This window comes from Talpa occidentalis, unplaced genomic scaffold (assembly GCF_014898055.3).
Source record: "Talpa occidentalis isolate TD23 unplaced genomic scaffold, MPIMG_talOcc4v2.1 talOcc4.10, whole genome shotgun sequence".
Taxonomy (NCBI): Eukaryota; Metazoa; Chordata; class Mammalia; order Eulipotyphla; family Talpidae; genus Talpa; species Talpa occidentalis.
In genome coordinates, this window is record NW_023600993.1 from 49,819,377 (window position 1) to 49,844,840 (window position 25,464).

The 25,464-nt window shown below is 37.1% G+C and overlaps 1 protein-coding gene and 1 long non-coding RNA gene across 5 annotated transcripts in view; one reads left to right on the forward strand and one right to left on the reverse strand.

The window, feature by feature from the left end:
• LOC129145812 (uncharacterized) overlaps window positions 1–25,168 on the reverse strand; it is a 46,315-nt gene extending 21,147 nt beyond the window's left edge. Inside the window, exons 1-3 of the long non-coding RNA XR_008551901.1 lie at window positions 24,739–25,168; window positions 21,333–21,580; window positions 6,144–6,282 (exon numbers count right to left, since the gene is read on the reverse strand). This is a non-coding gene — a long non-coding RNA (uncharacterized LOC129145812). The remainder of the gene's footprint in view (window positions 1–6,143; window positions 6,283–21,332; window positions 21,581–24,738) is intronic.
• TAFA1 (TAFA chemokine like family member 1) overlaps window positions 1–25,464 on the forward strand; it is an 856,565-nt gene that overhangs the window by 147,598 nt on the left and 683,503 nt on the right. The window contains exons 1-2 of one of the 4 annotated variants that reach the window (XM_054695449.1): window positions 21,295–21,753; window positions 23,672–23,792. In XM_054695449.1, the coding sequence (XP_054551424.1) occupies window positions 23,675–23,792 (118 nt within the window). In that variant the 5' untranslated portion in view covers window positions 21,295–21,753; window positions 23,672–23,674. Of the gene's footprint in view, window positions 1–21,294; window positions 21,754–23,667; window positions 23,793–25,464 lie in introns of those variants that run through there. The other 3 variants (XM_054695451.1, XM_054695452.1, XM_054695450.1) reach the window with 3 other exon arrangements.

Consider the following 25,464-nt stretch of genomic DNA (forward strand, 5'->3'; position numbering starts at 1 on the left):
GGCTGCTGTTGATCTCAAGCATCTCCCTGAGTACAGGAAATAAAGGAGCTGATAAGTGACATAAGTTAGAAGGTGGGGCTTTAACCTTACCCTCAAGTTTTTATTTCTGCTCAGCCATTGATGACCTTGTAACTTTGGAAAAGTTACACAAACTATATGAGACTCTTTTTTTTTCCTTTATAAAATGGTATTAATTTTTTAGTGTTGTGAGATTTACACAGATAAAGAATATAAACATTTAGTACAGCAACTGGTCCATAGTAAGTGTTCAATAAACTTCTCTTTTTGTGTGTGTGCGTTTCATAAAACTTTTATCATTTATCAATAATAGATATTTTTATAACAATTAAAATTTTCAAAGCATTGTCATGTCTACTAATATGCTTTATTTTTATAATAACTGGATGTAATTATTATTGTTCACAAATTATAGGTGGGAACTATTCTTTTTTTATTTTAACGTTTATCATTTTTTACATTTTTTAGACAATATTTGCTTCTCCCCACTGCTTCAATAAACTTCTAAAGGGAAGTGCTAATGCAGTTGAGGCATATTTCCATTTGGTGGATTTTTGCTTTTCTCTAGTTGAATCATGGGATAAAAGAGGTGGTTCTATGAAAATAATATGAGCCAGAGATCTGAAAATTTGAAACACTCACACCAAATGAGATTAACAATTATGTCAGAAATGGCTGAAAAATTGCAAACTTCTGATGTTTATTTTTTGGGACAGTGTCTAAATGCGATCAGTTATGAGTTCTGGATGACAAATTGAAGGCAAATTTCATAAAACACTACAGGGAAGAGAACCATAATATTAAAGCAAGAGGCTTCATCCTGCTATTGTTAAAATTAGGCAAAATGGCTTTGCAGTCTTTCTCTTTAGCAGCTCACTTTAACTATTTTGCTTATAAAAGGCAGCAGTGAATTGAAACTAAACAGTAAACTGTGCTCTCACCATCTGTCTTGGAAGAAGTATGACATAGGAGTGGGTGTCATTCAGACTGTTTGGGAAGGAAAATCATTTATAAGTTTTTCCAGCTTTGGGGTGAGCACTCTGTACAAAGTTGGAACTGAACAATTAAAAATGCCTCTTAGGATTAGATCCAGGGCTTGCATTTCAACAAGAATGTTTCCACAATCAAGTTGAAGCCATTCACTGATAATTCAAATTATTTTTTTAGCGTGAGCTCAACAAAACACTGAAAGTATGAAGCCCTCCTCCACCCTTATATCATTTTTCTCCTGCAGTTTCCTAACTGTTCATGGAAATTTGAATAGGATGTTGGGGAATAATCCATCAGTAATTAACAAGGGTGATCTTTTCTTTGCTAGCTTGATGGCTTTTGAAGAAAAAAAAAAAAAAACTACATTTGGAGCTACAACCAGGTTTCAAACTATGAGAACAACAGCACATTTAAAAAAAAATCCTGGACCTAAGCAAATGAAATGTTCATTTTTGGAGAAGGGATGTCATCTGTATTTTAAGGACTGAGCAGGGAATGAATGAAAAGTTCAAGTATCCTGCATCTCTCTTTGCTACATTCTCCAGCATGCTGTCAAGATATCAGTTTGCTGGCCCACTTCTGACTAAAGATAGAGATCTTTTCTTACAGGTAAAGTATTTGATATACATTTTTCTATTCTGGAAATGCCAGTGATGGCCTTTTTAGGTCAGATATATAGGTCTACATAATGGATGGCACACCGTGTCTGCTTTTATAATAAACTGATTGCTGTTCTGTCCTTGCTTACCCTAGAGCAGAGATGTTCAATCCAAAGAGGCATCTTTCTGATCACTGACCTTTGTTCGGCCTTACTCTTGTTATAATTTCACAACTTGTCTTCAGCACTGGATTAAAGTAGGCTTTTCCTCTATTTGGTAATTGCTTGAGCCTTGGATTTTTTTAATTTAAAAGCAATACAAAAAGAACTCTGCTTTGTTGCCAGGACTAGGGGATGCTTTTATGAGGAGACATAATTTGACTTAGAATATTCCCACTTCTGTAACAGCATGCTGTATTTTAATAGAGTTCCCATATATTATGCAAACGAAATGTTTTACAGACTTGTCACAGATGGCAGTTGGAAGTGACTATTGGACGATCACTCCATACCACTCTCTTCTTAAAAATGATGAGCTGGATTTGCCTCCCTGTGGTCCTGAGGTTGTGAAACATAAGCCACAGAATTAAGAAAAACTTTGAAAGATTTATACTGAAGTGGGGGAAGTGTTCATTAAAGAATGACTAGGAGAAAATGTCTTCATTTGTGGTTCCTGAAGGATGAATTCCTCGCCTTTACTAAATGATTTTTTTCAAAGGTATATTTTGTATTGTGCTGAGTGAAAGATGGCAGGAAGGGAAGAAAACCATGTTTGAGAGCTATGGGAGCTGTTTATTTCCTCCAGAGTTGAACGCTTCTCACTAACAAAAACTGTAGGTCAGATTTTCCAATCGCAGTCTTTTCTAGGTCCTCCCAGACTAATTTCAGAGCATCTCCCAAGCTGCATTTTTCCTGGAATCCATTTTCTGCTGTAGGTGCCTTTCTCATATCCAGGGGCCTAGCCATCTCATCTCTATTTCCTAAAAGCAGAACTTTCCCACAATTTTATCTATTACTCCTGTTTCTAAATTTGGTCACCATTTGACAGTTCCATGTAGTTTAGCTTATTTAATGAATACAGTTTGGAGAAAAGAAATCCAGTGAAGCCTGTTTATGTAGAAATGGGGATCGTTGATAGGACACAAAGACATTTCATAGAAATCAGAGACAGGAAATACTGTTATAGCAGGAACTCATACAGATGAAATTGGAAAGTACATTTGGAGTTAATCAGCTCCTGGAACCTCACAGTCGAAGAGTCCAAAAGCTCCATTCAAATGCTTTGTCATCATTATACTCTGGCAGCCTTCTATGTGTCCTTAATATGTGGTGCTGCCACCGGTCTAGTTATTGTTTTCAGAAACCCAAATCCACATTTCTTGGAAGTAGATCTGTTGGCCTAAGGGATCTTTTCCCTTTAGTTTCTAGGTCACTGGCCAGCCTAAGTTTGAAACTTCTTTGAGGCAAATATTCATTTATGGTCTAATCAGATGCAGTTGGGTTAGGGTACTTCAGGGAGATGCTGTGAAGGAGGATTTACACATACTCAGAATCTCAGAGTGTGGCCAGTGACGGGTAGCTTGGGGGAAGGGATGGTTCCTCTAATACAATCATATTTTTCCCCAGGCATCTTTGGAATAGCTAATGTATTTTAGCACAAGTGGAGTTTTTAGAAGGGCCTAAGGGTGAACACGATGGTTTTCATTGATGATGAAATCATAGTGAATAAGCATTTCTTATTCTACCCAGAGTCTACTCCTGACAGCAAGTAGAAAGACTTAATGCACATGATCTGTGTGTGTGCACTTGTGTATGTGTGTGTGCACACACATAGGCTCATGTGCATGCACATGCAGTAGGAACAGGAGTGGAAATGGTAGTAGTAGTATTTAAAAAAAAATATGCTTTAATTGTACTGTAAACTTTTAGTGGCAAAAGAGACCTCAGAGATATTCTAGCCCAACCCACACGTTTCATAGATGAAGAAATCCAGACTCATAAAGTTCACATGGCTAGCTTACAGGAGCACAGCTATTAAGCAGCAGAACACAGACTTGGATCTCTTGAGTCTTCATCCAGTGAGCTTTTATAACCCACCTCTAATATATTTTTGTCTCCAGAAAGAAAGTCTTAATTGAAACAGACCCAAGTATGTATCACACTTTGTCATAGCATGGCTTATGGATTACCTTCTGGGTCCTGACTCATAATTCCCTAAAGTGCTACCTGACCATTGTGTAAAGTTATTCCTGCTCTTTGTTCTCCAGGTTTTCTATTCCATCATTATTTCTACTCTGCTCATATCTTTGTATCACATACCTCCCTTTAGTTACCTTGCTGACTTTATTTCTCATTTTCTTCCCTCACTACAATATGAGATTACATGAAAGTAAAGATTAGTTCTCTTCTTCATGTCTGCATTCTGAGCACAGAGTAGTCATGCATAGTCATGCCTTAATAAATAGTAGAGAGTAATATTTAATAAATACCAAAATAATAAATATTTTAGGGGAACACATAGACTCTTTTCTGGTCACCCTTACTCCCTATTGTTTAAGGTTGTGTACAGTTTAATACATGTGGTATTAAATGTCCTTGAAGGTCTTCTATACCTATTTTTGTATGCAATGCAACAACTCAGACTGAAACAAACCCTGAAATTCATCGCAAAGTGAGCCAGCAACCTCTGATTCAGATGTGACTTTACCTGTGTGGGTGTATTCTACATAAACTGTGACAGAGAATAACTTGACTTAGAGACTACACCCCAAATATCCTCTTTGTTTGTGGATGTTCCTGTCACTCTCTGACAGTAAGAACTGTTCATTCTTATTTCTGGCTTTTGGCCGCCTGCGGATGCTTCCTGTTAGTGCTCCTGGCAGGTTATTGGTGGGGCCTGTTTTTATTGCCCTATCTATCAAGTCCTATTTATTTTTAAAATAAACTTTAAGTATACTGTAAACTCCCTTCGCAAACAGATTTTTCCTCCTCTTTTACACTTGACAAGCCTCTAAAAGGAATAGTAACTCCGTCTCATAAATATTTGAACCTGAACCTTTTAAGAAAGAATTATACTTAAGATACTCAAGAACAGTAATAGTGTTAGTCTACAACCTTCTTTCCAACTATTCCTCTGTCTCTCTTGCTGTCCTCTCTCTCTGAATCTCTTCTTTTTTAATTGCATCTCCTGATTCTATACTTGCCTGCCCTCACCCTAATCATCTCACTTCAGGCCCAATTCTCTAGTTAAATTGCCATCCAAATTCTTTCTCTTTTCAACATATCAAGCCTAAACATTTTACATATCTTTCTGGTCCTTTATCACATAAGCCTACTGCTCTTGCATTAGTAAGCTCTACTATTTTCCAGTACAATGCTGATAAGAAAGGATATTGACACAGTACAGTTTAAAAGAGCTTAGAATTTAAAATCATACTGTCTTGTGCCATGTAACAATGCTGACCACAGGCCACGTATATGACAATGGTCCCAGTAAGGCTATATTGCTACCCAGGTTTGTAGTGGCCTAAATCATCTAGGTTAGCGTAATTATACTCTGACATTTGCTCAATGACAAAATCCACTAATGACACTTTTCTCAGAATATACCCCCATTGTTAAGTAATACATGATTATTTATGGCCAAAGGAAGTCTCCTAACTTCTTCATTGAGATGGTGAAAACTAACAATACCTATTTGTGTAAACATTCCTGCATTTTGTATATATATATTTTGAGCACATGATACTATTGAATTCCAACAATATTCTTTAATTTAGACATGATTATATGTTTCGTATTGGCTAATGAAATCTGAGTGGAAGTGATATGTTGCAATTCTGGATAGAAGATTATCCCTAGCCTCAGTGAGGCAAATATGGGGTATGCATTGAGAAGGAACCTCTCTCAATCTGGGATCTTGAATGTCTATAAAAAGCAAAGTCTTTTACTGATTCATTATGGATATACTATGTAGTATGAAATACTGGGGTATGTCTACTTTGCAAGGTTATTTAGAGGATGAATGACAGTATACATAAAGCAGCAACATAATATGCAATCAGTCAATGGTAGCTGCCATCATTAATAGCATTATCATTGTTGCCATTGTTCTTTTGCTAAATGTATGAGTTCTTTCTATTCTGTATTTTTCTCCCATACACATTTTTCCATTATCATATTGGAATATAACACATACTATATGTACAAATGCATTCTAAAAATATATATATATTTACATTTCTGGAACCTTAGTAAATTGTGAGATCTTTGAAAAAGACAAGGTGTTTAATATGTCCTCATCAGGCTTCTCAAATTAGGTATGGTATCTATTCAACATTGTAACCAAGGAAATATTCATAATAAAGCATTGCTTTAATTTACTATAAATACATTGGTCTGGACATTATGAATTTTCCAGAATACTTCCAGAGATCAGCTCTGTTGGTAACGACAATAAATAAGCATACTAAACGCAGTCCTTATTCGTTTTCTACAAGTGCCTCTAGCACAAAAATCGATCTTTTGAAATCAGTACCTCAGTAATGTTTCCAGGCAAGATGAGAAGTATGCCATTTTTTGACTTTCTTTAGCTTTCTGATATCCACAAGATTGTGTCAACAGTCTTTGTCGGGTTGCATTGAGTGGATCATATGTGATTTCAACAGTCCAGCTCACTGGGAGGAAAGAGAGAGGAAGTAAGAGGGAAGTTTGACTTTGTTTCAGTCTTTCCTGGTCATTCCCAAACAATCTCCTATAGAGTTTGGAAACAAAGATATTACCTGGGAAATTTAATGGATTGGATGTGAGAGGTGGGATATAGAGCCATCAAGGAAGACTCTTAAGTTCCTGTCCTAAGCACTTGGGTGAGTAGAGGTTCTCTGCATTTCCATGAATAAAAATCATTTTCCAAATTTTGAGATGGCACAGCAATGTGGAAAATCCAAAAATGCCTTATAATTATTTTCTAATGATATAAGGAAACTCACAAAACTTCACAAAAATAAACAAAGCAATATGATGGTATATGAGTCAAGACTCTCTGGAAACTATCCAAAGTCTTTTCTGAAATATGGAGAACACCTGCAAATTCCTAATATGAAATGCCATAATAAGGGAAAAAATTTATTCTTGTTATTCCTGGCCATATAAGTTCTGCTTAAAGGGCATTACTGGCTACCATGGAATGCTCAGCAAGGCATTCAAAAGCTGAGTCTGTTTGATAAAACAGTACTTTCTCTATTTTTCCTTGGCTCAGAAAATTTAATAAAATTATACAAATCCCTGAAATCTAATATTTTTTATGTGATAAGATTGTGTAAGAGGAGGGGGTGGAAGAGAAGTTTGGGAAATGTGGTGACAGATGGCAAGTGGGCTCAGGCACATAGCGTTCCTATATATAGGGGAGGGGACAATCTGGTTAATCAAGGGGAGGGGGGAGTGTTTTTAAATTTAGATTCAAGTATTTTATATATTCAGCAACATCATTTACTGAAGCAGCTTAGCTGGATAGAACTTTAATTTTTTTTTTTTTTGCTTGGGGGTAGGTTGTGTGATATATATTTTCAACAGCTTTACATAGGCTCTCATGACGTCTACATTTCAAAATCAAATGTTAACTATAAGCTTTGAGTATGTCTTTTGAGAGAGGGTAGGAAAGATCTATTTCTAAGAGAGTTCCTTCAAAGGAAATTTAATGACATTTAAAAAATTAAGTTCATCACAGCTAATTTGGCAACACTGGAAAATTAAAGTGAGTGTTCACAATGAAAATGACTTTATAATTTAGTAGAATGAGCAATGGGTTGGCAGTGAGGACACCTGAGATCAAGACCCAAATTTAGGTAATATAAGATCGGGTAGAATGTGCTACCTTACACATGTCACTTCAGTTCTTCGGGTCTTAATCTTGTTTATAAAAATGAGAGTTCAGATTAAATAATCTGGGATATTTTTAGCTTTATATTTCCACTGTAAGTAGTCTCTTTTGTGCCCCACTAATCAGGGTGCTTTTAGTTAGAAGTAACAGAAAGCTCTACTCAAACTGCTTTAAACTACAACAGGGGCAGCCTGTTGTTGAGTGGACTTTAGGATTGGTTTGACTCCTAGAATCATCAGCTAGTTTAGCAAAGGGGGTTGGGGGGCTCTATGGTTATATGATATTAAATTTATTTTTGACTTTTTTCTTTTATCAGAAAAAATCAAGAAGGGGAGAGGCATATAATAGAGGTATTCATGAAGCATACTAAACATTGTTTGGGGGTAGCAATGGTTCACATAATCCATGTCGTTAAATAAGGGCTAGGGAATGAATGTACCCCAAATTGATGAATTAAAGGTTTTACACAGAAGCTATTATCATATCAGCACATTAAGCATTTAATAAGGATTCATATGTTTAAGCTAAGCTTAAATATGTTCAACACAGAGAACATATGTGCCTCTTATTTGGCAACTAATTAACAAAAAATTGCAGGTATTTCTGAGGTTGCCATAGTGACCAAAGGCCTATTCTGCAGTAACTTTTTGCTTTAGTGCAGTGGTTTTCAAACTTGGCTGCAAATTGGAACCACCTAGGGAGCTTTGAAAAATCTGTTTCCCGAGTCCCACCTCCAGATATTCTGATTTGATTGATCTAGAGTGGGTAGCTGGACATTTAGAGTTTTAAAAACTCCCATTTATTGTAATTCACTGGCAAGTTTAAGAAGCTCTGGTTTGTGAAATCTCAGTATTGGCATGCTTAAGTGTGTTCTCCTATCACTTCAGTCATGTCCAAGGTTTCCCTTGAACTCCTTTTTATAATTCTCTTCTCTTCTGCTCTATACTAGTAACTGCTGGATTCTCTTTTCTAAACTGGGACTCCGAGAGAAACCACATGCTCCCCATTACAGTATGAAAAAAATCTGAATGTGAGGGTGGCAACCAAGAGTGGGGAAGGCCTACTGTCAATATGGTGTGTTAAGAGAAAGAGACAAAAGGGAGGAGAGAAAATAAGAAGCAGTGCAAAAAGCCTTTCCCTCTGGCACCAGGATGTGCTTAGAGATGTACATTTAGGCGTTCTCAGACTCATAGTCCCACACAAACACCCATACACATACAGACTCATCATCTGAAATTCTTCCCGGCCTCCTCCCTGCTCAGCCCACTGCCAACCGCTTGCTTAGAATCTTGCTACAAATTCATAAAACACCTAAAATATGAATAAATGAGAAATGGCTCTGTTCATTCACTCACATTCACTTATTCATCAAATACTAATTGAGGACCTACTGTGTGCCAGGCATATTCTCTGTCTTAAGCAGTAGGAAACTCACTGCTACAAATGTAAGATCAACCAGAGTTTACAAGAAATGAATGGATGTGACCGTTTTAGAGACACGAAAGTACTATAGATTGGTGATATAGTAGGTTAAGGTCACCGTTAGAAGAATAGTTTACTGACATTGGAATATGTGACATTTTCAGAGAAAAAGCCAATCATAAAACAATATATATCAAAGTACACATTTTTAAAACACAGAGAAACTAAATAGACCTTTTTTAGAAATGTGTTAAGAATATGTGTGTTTCAATGTGAATACTGGTAACTTGTGTGATAGAGTGCAGATGCTGTTTAAAATTTTCTTTTTAATCCTTGACTTCTGCACATTTAAAAATATGAATGTTTCCCTTTATAAGTAGAAAAATTATGAACATATTAAAGTGCTTCAGTCCTAAAACTATTAACAAAATCCGTATTAGCTATATCAACATTGTGATTATGTCTTCAATATTTGTTCCCTAATTTTCATTATGGATTCTCCTAATTTTCCTTTAATTTTCATGCATCTTTTTGGGGGAGAGTTGATTTCTCTTGATTTAGGTGGGCATCTGGTATGGTTGTAACACTAACAATGTGATATTTTCCTCTGTGCAAGGTAACTGGCTCAAGAAAGGGAAAGGGACCAAGTCATGCTAAGAAGACAAAAGAAGTGGTTTGCTAGGGGAGAGAATCTTTGTTCATCAGAGAACGCTTTTCAAAACAATCCTTTCTGTAGTTGTTTAATGGATGAGGAAGCACACAGTCCAGGCAGATGTTGGCAGCCATCTTTTATCCACGATAAGGAACTTGCATTAGAAGGAACAGACATTTTGAAAGGTAGAGAGCTGGGGATGGGTTAGCTACTTGATGAGGTGAGTTGCTAAATCAAATCTGCCTGAAGGTTAGCCCCACCTGTGGACTGTCAACCTACAAGAGATTATAAACTGCTTTATTATTTGAATTTGAATTTGAATTTTTGTTTCTTTTTTCCATTATTTATAGCCTAGCATATTTTACCTCCTTCTATGTTATCCTTGATCTGGAAGATTTCTATCAGGTAATATAAAATCTTTTTTCTAGCTTACTAAAGAAATCACAGGTTTTGTGTTTCTGACATAACTGGTATATTCTAGAACTCTGCTGTCCAACACACTATCCACTAACCATATGTGACTATTTAAATTTAACTTAGTAAACATTAAGTAAAATTAAACATGCATTTTCTCAGTTCAAGTGCTTTATAGCCACATATGAGAGGTGGCTACCATCTTGGCTAGCCCACATATAGAACATTCTCAGCATCACAAGAAGTTCTAATGGATAATGCTGTAAGAGAGAGACAGCAATGGAAGGAGGGATTGAGAGAAAGACAAAAACTTACTGGCTTCCATTGAGTAAGCCCCTTCCCTGTCTTTAGATCTTTTATTTCTTCAAGAATTGAGAGGCAGGACTATGAGGTTTTTGAGGAGTCTCTTCTATATCCAATATAATGAAACTCTAAGTGCTTTTATTTTTAATGTTTATACACTTTTTTTTTTAATTCTTCAGGGCTTAGCCATGAACTACCGTTAGACCATATTTGGAAAGAAAATACTGACAACCAGGGTCAAAAATTGAGGACTGTTTCATTTTTTCCTTTACCCCACCCAAAAAAAAAATCCAGTGCATTTAGTAGCTACTATATATGGGTTTAAGTAATGTGTGAGACAATTTTCTTTACTTAGTGTAATAGCAATAGAGGAGAACAGAATTTTCCTGTTACAGCTTCATAAATACATGCTATTATATAGTAAAAGACTAATGAAGGTTAAGGGGTGGGGTAGGATGGAGAACAAAATATGCTTATTTCTAGGAAAATAACCCATTATATATATTACCCTGATGGGGGATATAGGTTTATTGATTCATTTTATTCATTTAGTCAAGCAAGGCAATATGTACATACATATACACACATATATAGGTATATATTCAGTATATATAAATAAGGTTATGACCAAACAATGAAAACACTTGAGTACTATCCAAGGAACATGAAACCATCAAATTAAAAAAATTGTATGTTCTACAATGTTTATTGCAGCATTATTTACAATAGATAGGCTATGGAAACAACATAAATGCTCACTGATAGAGAACTGGAGTAAGAGTGTGGGGTATATCCACACAGTGATTCCATTTAGCCTTAGAATATATAGAATATATAGTCAGAATGACCATGAAAAATGTTAAACATTTTCATAGTGGACAATTTGACAAAGAAGAATTATTTTAAAACTGTAATGCTGGGCTTCCCTGGTGGCGCAAGGGGTTAAGCACAGCACTATGAAGCTATCACAGCCTCTGCAGCAGGAATTGGATCCCTGACCGGCCAGGAAGATACCCACATGTCACAGCAGACCTCTCCTGACTCACCCGCTGCTCCCCTCAGCAGTATTTTCAGTCAGTCTACCTGTTCTCTTCCCCACTCTGTCTCTGGTGAATCCTCTCACTCCCCACACCTCTGGTCTGTACCCTAGTTCTTGTGTGCATAAACAAATAAATCTTTAAAAAATCTATTAAGCTAATAAAGGAAATGAGGCTTCTGAGGTTAAAGGGACGTGGGAGGAACATAGTCAAAGGGGTATAAGGGATAGTGGTGGGGGAAAAAATAAAAAACAAACATTGTGATAACACAATCCCAAACATAAAAACAAAAATCAGAAGTGTTACTTCAGGACCAAAAATATTAAGAATAAAAAAGATTCTAAAGGCACCAAAATAAATAAATAAATAAATACATAAACAAAATAAAGGCAAACTCAGTGCTGGCTCAATAGCAACTATTTTTCTTTGAGTAAATGTCAATAATAGAGTAGAGATAGGCATCAGAATGCAAGAGATGGGATGAATGATGGAAGGAGATGCAATAAAATTTCAAGAAACACACATAAAATAAAATGAAAACCTTTCAGTAGTTTCCCATTGAGCTTAAAATAAAGCCCAATTCATAACTATGCCTGACAGAGCTCTTCCTGAATTGGCCCCTGTCTATTTCTCTGGCTCATCTTTTATAAACACTCTTAGTCTTGGCTCTTGCTACTAGAGTGAAGGGTCCTTGTGTCCTTGAATGGGACAGGAAACTTTCCCCTGTAACCTCCTTTTAATGCTGCAAACCATATGTCTTACAAGCCTCAGGACATCCGCTCTATAGCATTGTAATGGACTAAATCTGGAATTATCTGTTTGATATCTTCTCTAGCATCAATATGAGAGAGTAAGGACAAAAGGGATCTTGTTCACTGTTCTAACTTTCAGAATCTTTTTCGTTGAGTTCTTTAAATCTCTCCTACTATTCCTTTCTTACCTCTAAGATTTTCACTGAAAAATCAGAAGAGCCTCTAGTAGGTGTTCCCTTTTAGGATACTCTTCTTTCTCATGATGCTTTTAATATTATACATCTGTTATTGGCTTTCAACAGTTTAATTAAAGTGTGCCTTGGTGGTATTATTTTGTTTGCAACTTTTTGGCCTCTTGAATCAGGAAGTCTGGTTCATTTTCAGGTTGAGATGATTCTCACCAATTATTTCTTTAAAAAAAGTTTCTATGCTTTTCTCTTTCTCTTCTTCTTCTGGGATCCTATAATATGGATTTTATTTATTTTTAGGTTATCCTGAAGAGTTCTTACACTGTTTTCATTTAAAAATTTTATTCTCTTTGTTTTTCTAGTCATATATTTTCACTCATATTCTGTTACTTGCCTTAGTCTATAGTTCATACATCCATTGTATTTTTAATGATACTAATTTTAGATCCATTAATTCTAATTGTAATAATCTCATTTTTTTTAATCTTTATTATTTTCCTGCTTTGCCTCACCCATTGTTTTCTTAATCCAGTAAGCATGGTTATAAGTGTTACCTTCAACCCATCCTAGGGTATATTCTATATTTTCTTGCTCTAATCTTTGTGATATGTTCTCTGTCTCCTCATTTTTAGTTTTTATGAATTATATTAAGGCAGTTCTTTTTCTTACCTTAGCAAATAGGCTTTATACCCCTCCTACAACAAGTTTGTCTTGTAGACATAATCCTGTTTTTTTCACCTGGGAACTACTGGTGTTTATTTAATGACTTCGTACCTGTTCAAATGAATGGGTACTGGTGCTGGCAAGAGGTAATTAGTAGGAAGGGAGCAGGAGAGCAGGACACTGAAAGGTTGCCAACAGTGAGCAGCAAGGATTTGAGCTCCTATGGTATCGTTGGAACCTGAGTCTGTGTGGTGGGGATCCACAATGCTTCCCTTCTTTTGGCCAACTCCTAGACCCAAACATCCCCTACAAATTGGTGGTAACTTCAACTTCTAGTCTCTGGTTGAGTAATAATAGATGTAGGATTGGCTGAAACTTTAGACAAATTCAGAAACTGCAAATTTTTCTCTTTGCTTTTCAAGTAAGGGACTTACCCTGAGATGCTACTCCTGTTATTAATATGCAGGTGTTTATGCTCTGGTTTGTGAGTGCATTCAGTTATGGTAACAATTTTTGACCCTGGTGGGGATCTGGGAGGTGTTTAGCATATCAGCCTCAGGCTGCGAATAGTAGCCTCTTCTATGAAGAGACAGGGGTGACCCAATCTGTCTGTCTCCACTGGTTCAGGCTCCAGCTGTTCTAGTTTCGGAGCCTCAGGCTCCAGCCAGTAATCATCACTCTGTATCTTTACTTTAATAGTTCTCCGGTGGCGCACCCTCACTTCTGCATGACAATTCTATGCACCCTCTTCTGCTTACTGTCCATTTTTAATGTTCCTGATGTGGGCATATGCCCTGAGGTTACACCACCAGAGGGGCTCCATACAGCAGCAACCTCTTCCTCTTGTGGGTTGTACTGCCCTGATACTGCTTGAAACCCAGTTTTCCCAGCCCCTTTCCTCTGAACTATTGCTCCTGATGTATGCAGCCATCACCATTTCATCTTTCAGGGTTGACTTTGTTTTGTTGCAAGTGCTTTTGACTCTGTGGAGGAGGCAGCTGATATCTTGCTGATGTAGCATGATAAACATATGTCTCTAATATGTTCCCTTTGGCTGTAGAGACGGGAAGAGAAGGGTGGAGAGCTCACATGTGACGACAAGTAGACTTTTGTCACAGTTCAGGTGAAAAATGATGGTGGCCTGGGCAGGGTATTTGCAGTGGAGAAGGAATTGAAGAAGACAGATTTAAGACACAGACAGGAAGTCAAATTAATAGGAAGTGATTGATTAGGTGTTCATTAAGAGAGAGATGGCAGAGTATTCATTTCTGGCTTGAACTATGGAGTGAGTTAAGCATCATTTCTTATATCTGAGTTGTTTTGAGACTGTGATTATGCATCCAGCTATGGATTTGAGAGTTTATAAACCAAATAAATGTTATTGTTTTTATTATTATCAAAGCATAATTTTCATGATCTTTATGTACTTTTAATATATGCTCATTTCCTTGTAATAAAGAGACCACTTGGTCTCTAACATGACAGTTTAATTATTATTTTGATTAGAGAGAAGGCGATAAAGCTGTTTTGGTTCCAATTTTCTCACTGTTTTAAAGGGAGAATAAAGAGATGAGAAATGGAAAAAAGTAAATGACCTTATTCTTTCTTTTTCTTCTGCCTGGAAGACAGACAAGATAAGCAGTGAGAAATTATAATTGATAAAGTAATTGAAGAGATAGGCTGCTGGAGGTGAAAAATGAGACTCCTACATGAAGGTTATCTTTTCTTCCCATCTAAGAAAGATTTTGTCTTCCATTTCTCTTTTCTCACAGTTACCAGCAATCTTGCCCTGTATTTCCAGATTCAGATTATAGCAGGAGTATCATCAGTTTTATGGGAAATGATTTAGCCTTTGCCTCATTCTCTCTACATTAATACATTAATCATATTGATACATTAATATGATTTTTATTCTTTGTTGAGTGGTAGTTGGATTTTTTTTTAATTTCTTTATTTGCTTTGGTTTTATTTCTTATACATGCTATGGATTTTTAAGAAATCATTATTTTCTCCTTCACTTCTGTTAGGAAGCTTAGAGTCTAATCTATGCTTTTTCTGTGTCATCTGATGGTTTGTATGCTATGTTCAAATTTCACATCAGGCTCACCTTGCTTTCCTTACTTGGTTTTTATCCTTATCAATCAAAAGTTATTGTTTCTTGCTAATATTGCCTGCCTAGAATCTTTTTTTTTTGTATTTTTTTAATGTAATTGTGTTTGTCTTATTTTTTAAATATTTTTTTTTAATATTCCAGATACAATTGCAACCTCCTTATTTTGACCCCAATCCCTCGCCTCCCCACACCCCACCCTCAGTAGAGTGTCTCTGGTTCATAGTTTTTTGTTGATTTTGATTTTCACTTTCTTATAGGTATTCATTTTCCTTGTCCCTTATTTAAGTTTTCTAGATTCCTGCTATGAGTGAGACCATCCGGTATTTTTCTTTTTCTTTCTGGCTTATTTCGCTGAGCATGATCCCTTCCAGCTCCATCCATGTTGCTGCAAATTACATGTGTTTATCTTTTTTGAATGCTGAGTAATATTCCATGGTATATATGTACCACATCTTCTTGATCCAGTCATCTATTTTTGGGCATTTGGGTTGTTTCCAAAGCTTAGCTATTGTAAACAGTGCTGCTATAAACATAGGGGTGCAGGTGTTCTTTGGAATTGATGTTTCTGTGTCCTTTGGGTAAATACCTAGGAGTGAATTGCTGGATCATATGGAAGCTCTATGTTTAGTAGGTCCAGAAATCTCCACACAGCTCTCCATAGTGGTTGGACCAGTTTGCACTCCCACCAACAGTGCAGGAGAGTTCCTTTTTCTCCACACCCTCACCAAAATTTGTTGTTGCTAGTTTTTTTTAATATGTGCCATTCTCACTGGTGTAAGATGGTATCTCATGGTAGTTTTGATTTGCATTTCCCTGATTACAAGTGATGTTGAACATTTTTTCATATTCCTGTTGGCCAATTTGCATTTCCTCTTCGGAGAAGTTTCTTTTTAGCTCTTCTGCCCATTTTTTGACAGGATTATTTTCTTTGTTGTTCTTGAGTCTCATCAGCTCTTTGCAGATTTTTGTGATCAGTCCTTTATCATTTGTGTTGTGTGCAAAAATGTTCTTCCAGTTGATGGGGTTTCTCTTTGTTTTTGTTATTGTCTCTTTTGCTGTGCAGAAGCTCTTTAATTTGATGTGGTCCCAGCTGTTTATCTTTGCCTTCACTATCACTGCTTTGGGTGATGTGTCTGTAAAGATGTCTTTGATATGCATATCACGTAGTGTTTCGCCTATATTTCCTTCTATGTATTTTATGGTTTCAGGTCTTATGTCTAGTTCTTGAATCCATTTTGAGTTGATTTTTTGTGTATGGTATGAGGTCGTGGTCAAGCTTCATTCTTTTGCATGTAGCAACACAGTTTTCCCAGCACCATTTATTGAACAAACTTTCTTTGCTCCAATGCATAATCTTTGCTCCTTTGTCAAAGATTAGTTGACCATAAACCTGTGGGTTTATTTCTGGATTTTCTATTTGATTCCATTGGTCTGTGTGTCTGTTCTTGTTCCAATACCATGCAGTTTTGATGATTATCTGCCTAGAATCTTGTTGCTTAGAGCTTAGGTCTGGAAATCAGATGTTAATCTGAGTAATCACAGTACTTCAACCTTACTGGATATGTAGTTCAAACGCTTAAGTTCTCTGAAATTTGGGTTTTCTCCAATTAAATAAGATAACTATAATATGGACCTATTAGCACTCTGTAAATAGTAAATATGGCACTGTATGTAAAGATTTAGGCCAAAGCTTAACATCTAGAAAGACACCTCCCTTCAAATAGTTATTAATACAATATCATCATCATCATCATCATCTCCATCAAGTCCACTTCTCTTGTCCCATCTGCTTTCTTTTCATTATCCTTTCCCTCTAATTAAATAGATCTTGCTTCAAGACAGGATAGAGAATACAGAAATAAATAAGGCAAGTATATGCAATTTTGCTTTAGGTTCAATAGATAATAAAACTGATAAGCTATGGAATATTTCTGTGTATCTGGTATGGGGCATGTACTAGGACTCAATTGTCAATGAGAAAATTTTAGGTGAGTTGTAGAAAAAAAGTGACACACTACACATGATTTATGCAATTGTGCTGTGGGATTACTTAGCTTTATTACTTAGCAGTATTATTTAGCTTAGAGAAAAGGTCTGTTGCCTTCTCACAATCAGCGATTTAAAAGAGACATTGTTATCAGCCAACTGATGGGTGACCCTAGTGACTAAGAAAAGGGAAATTGAGTTTCAATGTTACAGATGATACACAGGTTCGAGATAGGGTACCATGACAAAGACACTTTCATCTATGTCTCCATTATCATTAGCCAACTGAAATGGAACAAGGAAAATTATTAGGGTTGTGAAATTACAACCAAATGTGTTATTTTAAGAAATACTTAGAACTGATTTAAATGGTATACATCTAAGCCACTTTAATTTGTATCAGACTGAAACTTGGCAGGTTTCTCAGTCCAGATGTAATTTATTTAAATTCCTTTAGTTGTTTTTCAGTTTAGAAATATGCATAGACAAAAATCTTACATGTCTCAATTTTTCCCCTGCACATGCACATTTGTGAATTAAAATGAGTCAAACTATTAATTGGAATGTTATTAAGTTGAACTAAGACTGAATGGGGATTTTCTGGGGGTACTTTGGGTATGGATGTCAGGTGCTTTCCCTTCCAGGTAACTTAATAACCTGAAGTACATGTGAGTATTTTGTTTCTTTTTATGACTCTTATATTAATTTAGAAAGAAACAGGGAGGACTCATACTTGACAGAATATAGTTTTTCCACCAAGAATTCCTCACTGGACCTTTCTGTTCTCCTGGTTCCTTCTCTTCCTAAGGCTCTAATGAATTTCTCTTTCTGTCACTATGCCCATCACTGTTTTTTTTTTTTTTTTTTCCCTGACTCTTGATTTCCACCCTATATGTGACATCCTCTAGTCTCCTACTCCTCCTTCCCCCTGCCCCTTATCATTCAGGGCAAATTGCTGAATATTACTGGTTATTTGCACACTCTGAGTACTTCAGTTTTTGCCTTTAATTATTTTCTTTGGATGGTTCTTTTGAATAAATGTGGGTTTCTCATGAAGGGAGGGGTTGGTAAATAGAATTTTCTTTTTTGCATACAATTGTGCATATACATATTTACTGTATTTTTTAATGTATGCTTTTAGGTCTGGATCATTGTTTGAACAGCCAACTACTTAGGGTTTTTGAATTTCTGAAAATGAATGGGCTAAAATAATAAAGCTATAGTCCTTTGCCTTTTGAAATATTGTGCTGGCATAATAAAATAACCAAGAAAATCATGACATTGGGTCATATGAGTGATCAGTTTGACTTCTGGCTTATAAGATTATATGATTGTAATAATCAATGCTTTGGTTTGCCATTGCTTTGATCAAATGAATTTCTACTGCAGAGGCTTTGTGAAGGCAGGAACTTCATCTGATATGTATACTGCTGTCTCTTCAGGGTGTTGGGCAGTGCATGAAACATAAAAATATGATTAATATGTGAATAATACAGGTTAACATCTTTATTAGTGAGAATAGACTAGGTTATGCTGCTATCCCAAGTAGCCCCTGAATCTCAGTTGCTGAGAAAACTGTTCCTTATCTATGATGTAAGGCCATTATGGGCTGATAGGGGAAGGGGAGGAATGTCTCTTGAGTGTAGTCACCAAGAATCCAGACTGATAACATAGCTGATTCCTGTTCCAGAGACAATAGAGATCTGGAATTTGTTGCTTCAACAATTACATGTTCCAGTCTCAAAGCAATACCATCAATTCTGTGGACATCTCATTGTGTCATTATGGCCTACACAACAATACAATGACCAGGAAGTACGCTATGGGCTGAAAGTGGGAAGACCCAACTTCTTTGAAAGATAAGAGGGTAATTTTACATTAGATGGAGATAATGGGCTAAATGGCCTTAAATGTCATTGTCTGTTGATAGTTATATTATTAGGACAGGTGAACATTGGCTGCATTGGACTACAAGATATTTGGAAGGAAAACAACATGACAGTATTGATATTCTTATTCTATCACATATGTGTGTAGAAAGTCACTTAAACTGGAAAGGGCAAGTATTTCTACCACTCTCTTTTTGGAAAAAAAAAAATTCATCAATGCCTACTTGAGTGCCTTGAACATAATGCATTAGTACATGTTTCAAGCTTATTGAATTGAATTGTAGATAAGTGACTATAATGATTCAATGATTCTAAATTTAGTCCCTAAAAGAACAGTCACTAAATTTTTTCAAAATGGAACATTTATTAATGAATGTGGATTTCCTTTTAATTTTAATGTATTATCATAACAATAATAAAACCAACAAATTAGTAAACAGACTATCTTCTACATTTCTATATTTCAAGTGCCTGGACTGCAGTCAAAATATACCCCTTGAATGAATGAATGAATAATTTTTTGAGACTGTCCCTAATGTTAAATAATAAAATGTAAAAGTTAATTTGGGGAGTTGTTTTTCCCATGAAGTATTTAGTCCAAGTGTTTGGGAGATGGGCACTTGAGTCAGACCACTGGAGTGTAATACCTGCTCTATCACTCAATATCTATATTGCCTTAAGCAAGGTTCTTAAGCCTTTTTGGTTCCTCCATGAGATGGAGATAATAATAATAATAACAACAACAGCAATAGTGCTTTATGGGGTTAGTAAGTGGTTTAAATTACACTTATCAGCAACTTGGTGTAGTATACTTGCATGTGATGAAGGTTTTATAAACTGCTGCTGTTATTGTTTTTGTCTTAATATTACAGTTGATATAAATTTCCTGTATATATTTACTGACACAACAATAATAAACCACGGAAATGAAACATGTAATACCTAGTGGAATTGTGATATTCTTGACTTATTTTTAACTGTGAGATTATTATTTGCTGTTATGTTGAAATTTGTTTAGCGGTAAGGTTTTTTTTTTTTTTTTAAAGATTTATTTGTTTATTTATTCAAGCACTGGGTACGTCAGAGGCTGAGAGAATTCACCAGAGCCAGAGCGGAGAGTAGAACAGGCAGAGTGATGAAGTACACTGCTGAGGGGAGCAGCGGGCGGCAGGAGAGGTCTGCGTGCCATGTGGGACCCTCGCCTGGTGGCCAGGGATTGAACCGGTGCTGCAGAGGCTGCAGGCAGCCTTGCAACCCAGCGCTCAACCACTGCGCCACCGGGGAGGCCCCTGTTTAGTAGTAAGGTTTAATGTGCAGCTGGTATGTTACAGAACATTGCCAAAGTCAAAGACTGTTGGGGAAGACTCATCATTATGAAGGGTCCTTCACTTTTTCTCTGTGTCACACAAGGAGTGAACAGCATCCAAAGACATATCGCAGCATGTGTCTTTTTATTTTTTTTATCATACTTGCAAAGGCAAGAGAATATTCTGAGAGGTTTCAAAAGGTAGTTGAGGAAAGAACATTGTAAGAACTACCATGATTTAGAAAACAATATGAAAGACTAATAGTATGATCTGTTACAGGGAGGTCACATTAAATCTGTTCTCTGTCTTGTCTCCAAACTTCTAACACATAGTAGGTGTTTTATAAGTGATTGGTGAAATAACTGAATGAGTATTTCTGAGAATTAGTGCTAATGCAATCCATAGGAAAAATTAGGTCACCTTACATGAATCATTGATGTTAAGGAACAATTGTATTTCTGGAAAAGATAGTCTTTAAACCATGGTACTAGAAGCAAGAAGTTGAATTTCTGAGTATTTCTGCTCCCTACTCTAGAAAGAAGAGTAAAATTTAAAAAAAAGTGCCTTGAACATGTTTCTTTGTCAAAACCAATATTTCAGTGATGAAAATAACATGTCACTATTTATTAAGCATGTTTAAAAAACCCAGAGGTTTTTACTGTCTTTATGCATATAAACATCTATGTTGATTCCAGATATACCATGTTCCCAGATTAAACTGCCAAAACAATTGATACACTTAAATTTGCATAAACATAGCAATAATTTTGGTTGACTCACTGGTTAAAAGAACGTTAAGAGGTAAGAAATGGTTTCCATTTACTTGACCATTTACTGTTAGAAATCTGACACCCACTACCACTATCAATATTTGCAGAATGCTTTTTTCTTTTTGTTCTCCTTCCCTCTTTACTTTTTTGACTAATGAATGGTATCAGTAAAACCCTAGAGGCTTTAGCATAATATGCCAGGCAGTGTAGGGTTAAAATGCCGCGTGAGTTGTTGAGGAGTTAGTGGGTAGGTATTACAATTCACTGTAGCTGTAATAGAGGGTAATGTCACTTTAAGACATGTGATACTTTACAGAGGAGGGATGTATTGAAACAGACTAATGCTACTTACAGCACCGTATAGCAGTCCTGCTCCTACATTTTGCTGCCTTACTCTGCCCCGAATGCACTGGCGTGTGGATGGTCCATCATTAACTATAAACCGATTCCCATCAGGAAACTGCACATCACTTCAAAGGTCTCGTCAGGCAGAGGTGACGCCAGGAGATGATTTAAAGGTGAAAATGACAAGGTTTCCACCCCTCAAACCTTGGCTCCTTTTCTGACAATACAGTCTGAATGAACTCGATGTCTTCTTTACTGTGGAAATAGCATCAGAAGAAAAAAAACATATTTTTTAATCCTGATAAAGAAGATTATTGGGAGGCTCTTTTATAAAAAATCTTGAATTGTGGCACAGATGGATTTTAGAAAGTGTTAGAGCTTTCCAATGAACACTAATAGAGTACTCTGCTCCGGGCTGGATTTTTCAGGTAAGAAGCCTCTTTAAGGACTTAAGATTCAGAAAGCTGATTTGTAATTGATTCAGTCATATCTACAGAACAATATAAGGCTGGATGCATTATTTGGGGAAAACACCTATTAACAGAGACAACCTCTGGGTAAGAGAGTAAGCAATGAAAGTGGTATACAGGAACATTAGAAGTAACGCTGAGAATTAAAGAAAGTTAAATGAAAAAAAGGGACAGAAAAAATATTGTAAGTGTCAAGTCATACTGATCTTTTTGAGTGCTAACATCTATGTGGGTGATGAAATGAACAAGAGAAAGCAGAATAATTGAAAAACTGGTAAGTTTTGATTGTGGTAGTCTTTTTTCAAGTTTAAGGGAATTCTTAGTGCATTTTAGCTGAAATTCACAAGTAGTCAATGCATGCCACAGTCACCTCTGTTTTGTCTTTCCATGATTTGCAGGGTATTCTGAAAAGGCTCCCAAATGTGTTTATTTCAGGACTCGTGGGGGGGGGGAATGTTGCTATTTAGCTTTACTGAAGAGAAATGCATCTATGTTTTACTAGATAGCTTTGAAGACAATGAGTCTGAATCTGTTGTATACAAAAGTAAATAGTGGGCAGTGAAACTAATTATAAAGTGAATGGTCCATCTGAACCACAGACTTGAGCATGAAAGGCACCATGCTGTTGAAAATAATGTTTTCCTAGTTTGCACTTAATTATGGTTGTCACCATTTGTCTTTTATAGCCTTAGAACCTTTGTTAAATACTATATCTGTCTCCTAAAACCCTTAAATTATCCTGTATTATGTCTGTGTATACACAGGCACACATGTATGTGTGTGTATAATGTGTACATTTGCTTTCTGAATATCAGTTTTTGAAAGCATACCAATTTCCCTGAATAAAGAAGCCACACTGGGAGGGCACAAGTAGGTTTTTAATCTATAGTTAAAATACTCAAAGTGTATGATTGGACACAAAAACAAGAAAAGAAATAAATAAGGGAACAATCTTGGTTAGGAAGCTGTATGAGAAAAGAGCATATTCTTAACTGGATTGTTATATGGGAAATGCTTCCATATCACTGACTAAGGGCGATGCTGCAAGTTTGATTAATTTGGCAATATGAAATGCAACATAAGGTGTTGTGTGAGAAATTGGACAATATGTAGTGCAATTGAGGCTCTGTAGCTCTAAGATCCTTACAGGTGCAGATAAGACTGTCAAAGTTTCAGCGCCTGAGAAAAGGTGTATGTTCATCCATAAATACATACACCACCTGTATATGCATATTCATCAATGCTATACAACAAATGCCACAAAGGGATCTTGGGCGGCCAAGCAATATTGCAAATTATGGCTCTCTCTAGGATAGAAGCATAGTTCTTACATCTGAAACTCATTCTGGGGAAAGACAATTCCGTCTGATTTTAAGTCCAGCCAAAAAGACCGGTTCTATTAGGAGATTACAACATGCCTCTGAGAAATGATTACTTAGTTTAGAAAACAGCATCGTGATTAAAAATTCATGACTGTAGAATTTAAGAAAAAAAAAGTCAGGCTTATGTCAGACTTGCAATGAAGTTAGAATGAACAGTCAGACTTGCAATGAAGTTAGAATGCTGGAGATAAAGATCATTGTGTGAAACAGGCAGTGTTTCAAACTGCCTACTGGTAGCCCAAAACTTAGATTTATTTTTGTATTTTGGCAGTTTGAATTTTGGTTTTGCAGAATTTAAAAAATGAATTCATGATCTGCTCCAGAGTGCTTTCCCTCAGTCTCCCTTCATGACATGACCTCTGCCGGGTCATTTATTCCAGACAACAAAGTAGTAAAAGGACATGACTTCTGAGAAGCCCTTTCTCTCATCAGCAGAACTAACTGAGCTGGGAGTTTGAAGCGGGGATAATCTTCCTGTTTAATGTTCTTTTTAGAGAATGGCAATGGTCTCTGCGATGTCCTGGGTCCTGTATTTGTGGATAAGTGCTTGTGCAATGCTGCTCTGCCATGGATCCCTTCAGCACACTTTCCAGCAGCACCACCTGCACAGACCAGGTAAGTCTGGGCGGCTCCACTGCAGCCTGGGATCTCACAGTTGTCTCAACAGATGGTTGAATGCAAGTGACAGAAAGTGCTACCATGTGGGCAGCTTGCCTTTGAATTCCAAGACATATTGTTGCCTGGAGCCTTTGGGGAAAGGAGGGGTACTAAAATGTCTTGAAGGTGTTTCCTTTAACTTCTCAGAAAAGGTGGTTTCTTTCTATGCGTTTCCCCATCCCCTTTCACATACCTTACAAAGTAGAAGTGTGTCTTTGTATACTGACCATTAGGGAAATATTTTGCAAAAGGTGAATAAACGCTCAAGAATTTTTAATCTGATCTTGAATTGATCTTTGCAGCCAATAAAATAATCTGCATATATTCCTGGGATGCATTTTATCTATTATGGATGCCATAATCTTGTTTGTGGTTAAGGATGTTGAAATTAACTTTGGGAGTAGTTTGTCAGTGAAAAAGGAATTAAAAAGTAACTTACTATTTGTCTGGTTTAACTTGTCTCCTTTCCTTTCTCCCTTCCTTCACTTTCTGTTCTTCCAGTACGCTTGATGGCTTTTTTTTTCCTCTCTCTTTCATGACAGTTTCAGGGACAAGTTCCCTTTAGTGAAATTCCACCCCCCCTCCTAGTGATCCCCCACCCCCACCCCCATTGAATTTGTATTCCAGACGCATTTTGCTTTCTTCTTTTCTGTTGAAAGTTATTTCTTACACTTTCATGACCTCACTCTTCATTCTGGATTTTTTTTTCTCCTTTTCCTCTTCCGCTTTCTCATTAAGTTCGCCTAGCCTAGCTCAGTCGGCCTTACTCTCACTGGTTCTCCGAAAGATTTTCTTCCATTTTCTGTTTAGCATCAGCCTTTGCATCCATTTACTCCACCCTCCACCTTCACCCCTCCCTCCCCCGCTCCCTCCACCCCATCCCAAGCCGCTTCCCAATCCTTACTCCGCAATGGCCAAGTTGGTGCTCTGGGAACCAGTTGCACGCCCAAGCTCCTGATCCTCAGTTCTGGAGTGTTCCCCGCCCTCCATACCCGGGTCCAAATCTCCTGGTTTCCTTCTCTCTGCTCTACTTCCTCCAGCTGCGTGGTCTAGCTTGTACGCCTTTGCCTTTCCCTGGGTCGGCCGCCAGCTGGGCACGACCCTGAGCTCTTCTGTTTAGTCCTCCAGCAACATATCCAGGGGCACAGCCTGCTCCCTCGCTGTGGGCTGCGCTTCTAGGTTGGGGACCGCGACCCCAAAGTCACCGATCCGCTCTGATTTGCAGACTAACGCACCAGTCTGCAGGTTGCTGGAGCCCGGGAGACCTGGAAGGAGGGGCGGGGCGGCCGGAGCTAGCAGCTGGGCCGGAGGCTGCTTCCACACCCCAGCACCTTCATTCCTTGCCTTTGGTTGGGGAGGAAAAGCGAGGGGGCGCTGGTGTCCCTGTAGGTGGGCATGGAAACCGCGCTGTTGCTGCTGCGCACTTGTTTTCCTGCTGCTTGTGTTCCGAACACGGAGCGGGCACTGCCAGACACCGAGGTTTCCCAGCCTGAGATGGAAGTAAAAATAATCGTGGGTTTTGGAATACTGACGTTGCCTTGGATCTGTTCTGGCATAAATGTCTTTGGCTTATTACATAGTCATAAAAATAACACGGGGAATCTGCATTCATTGTAATAATAAGAATTTA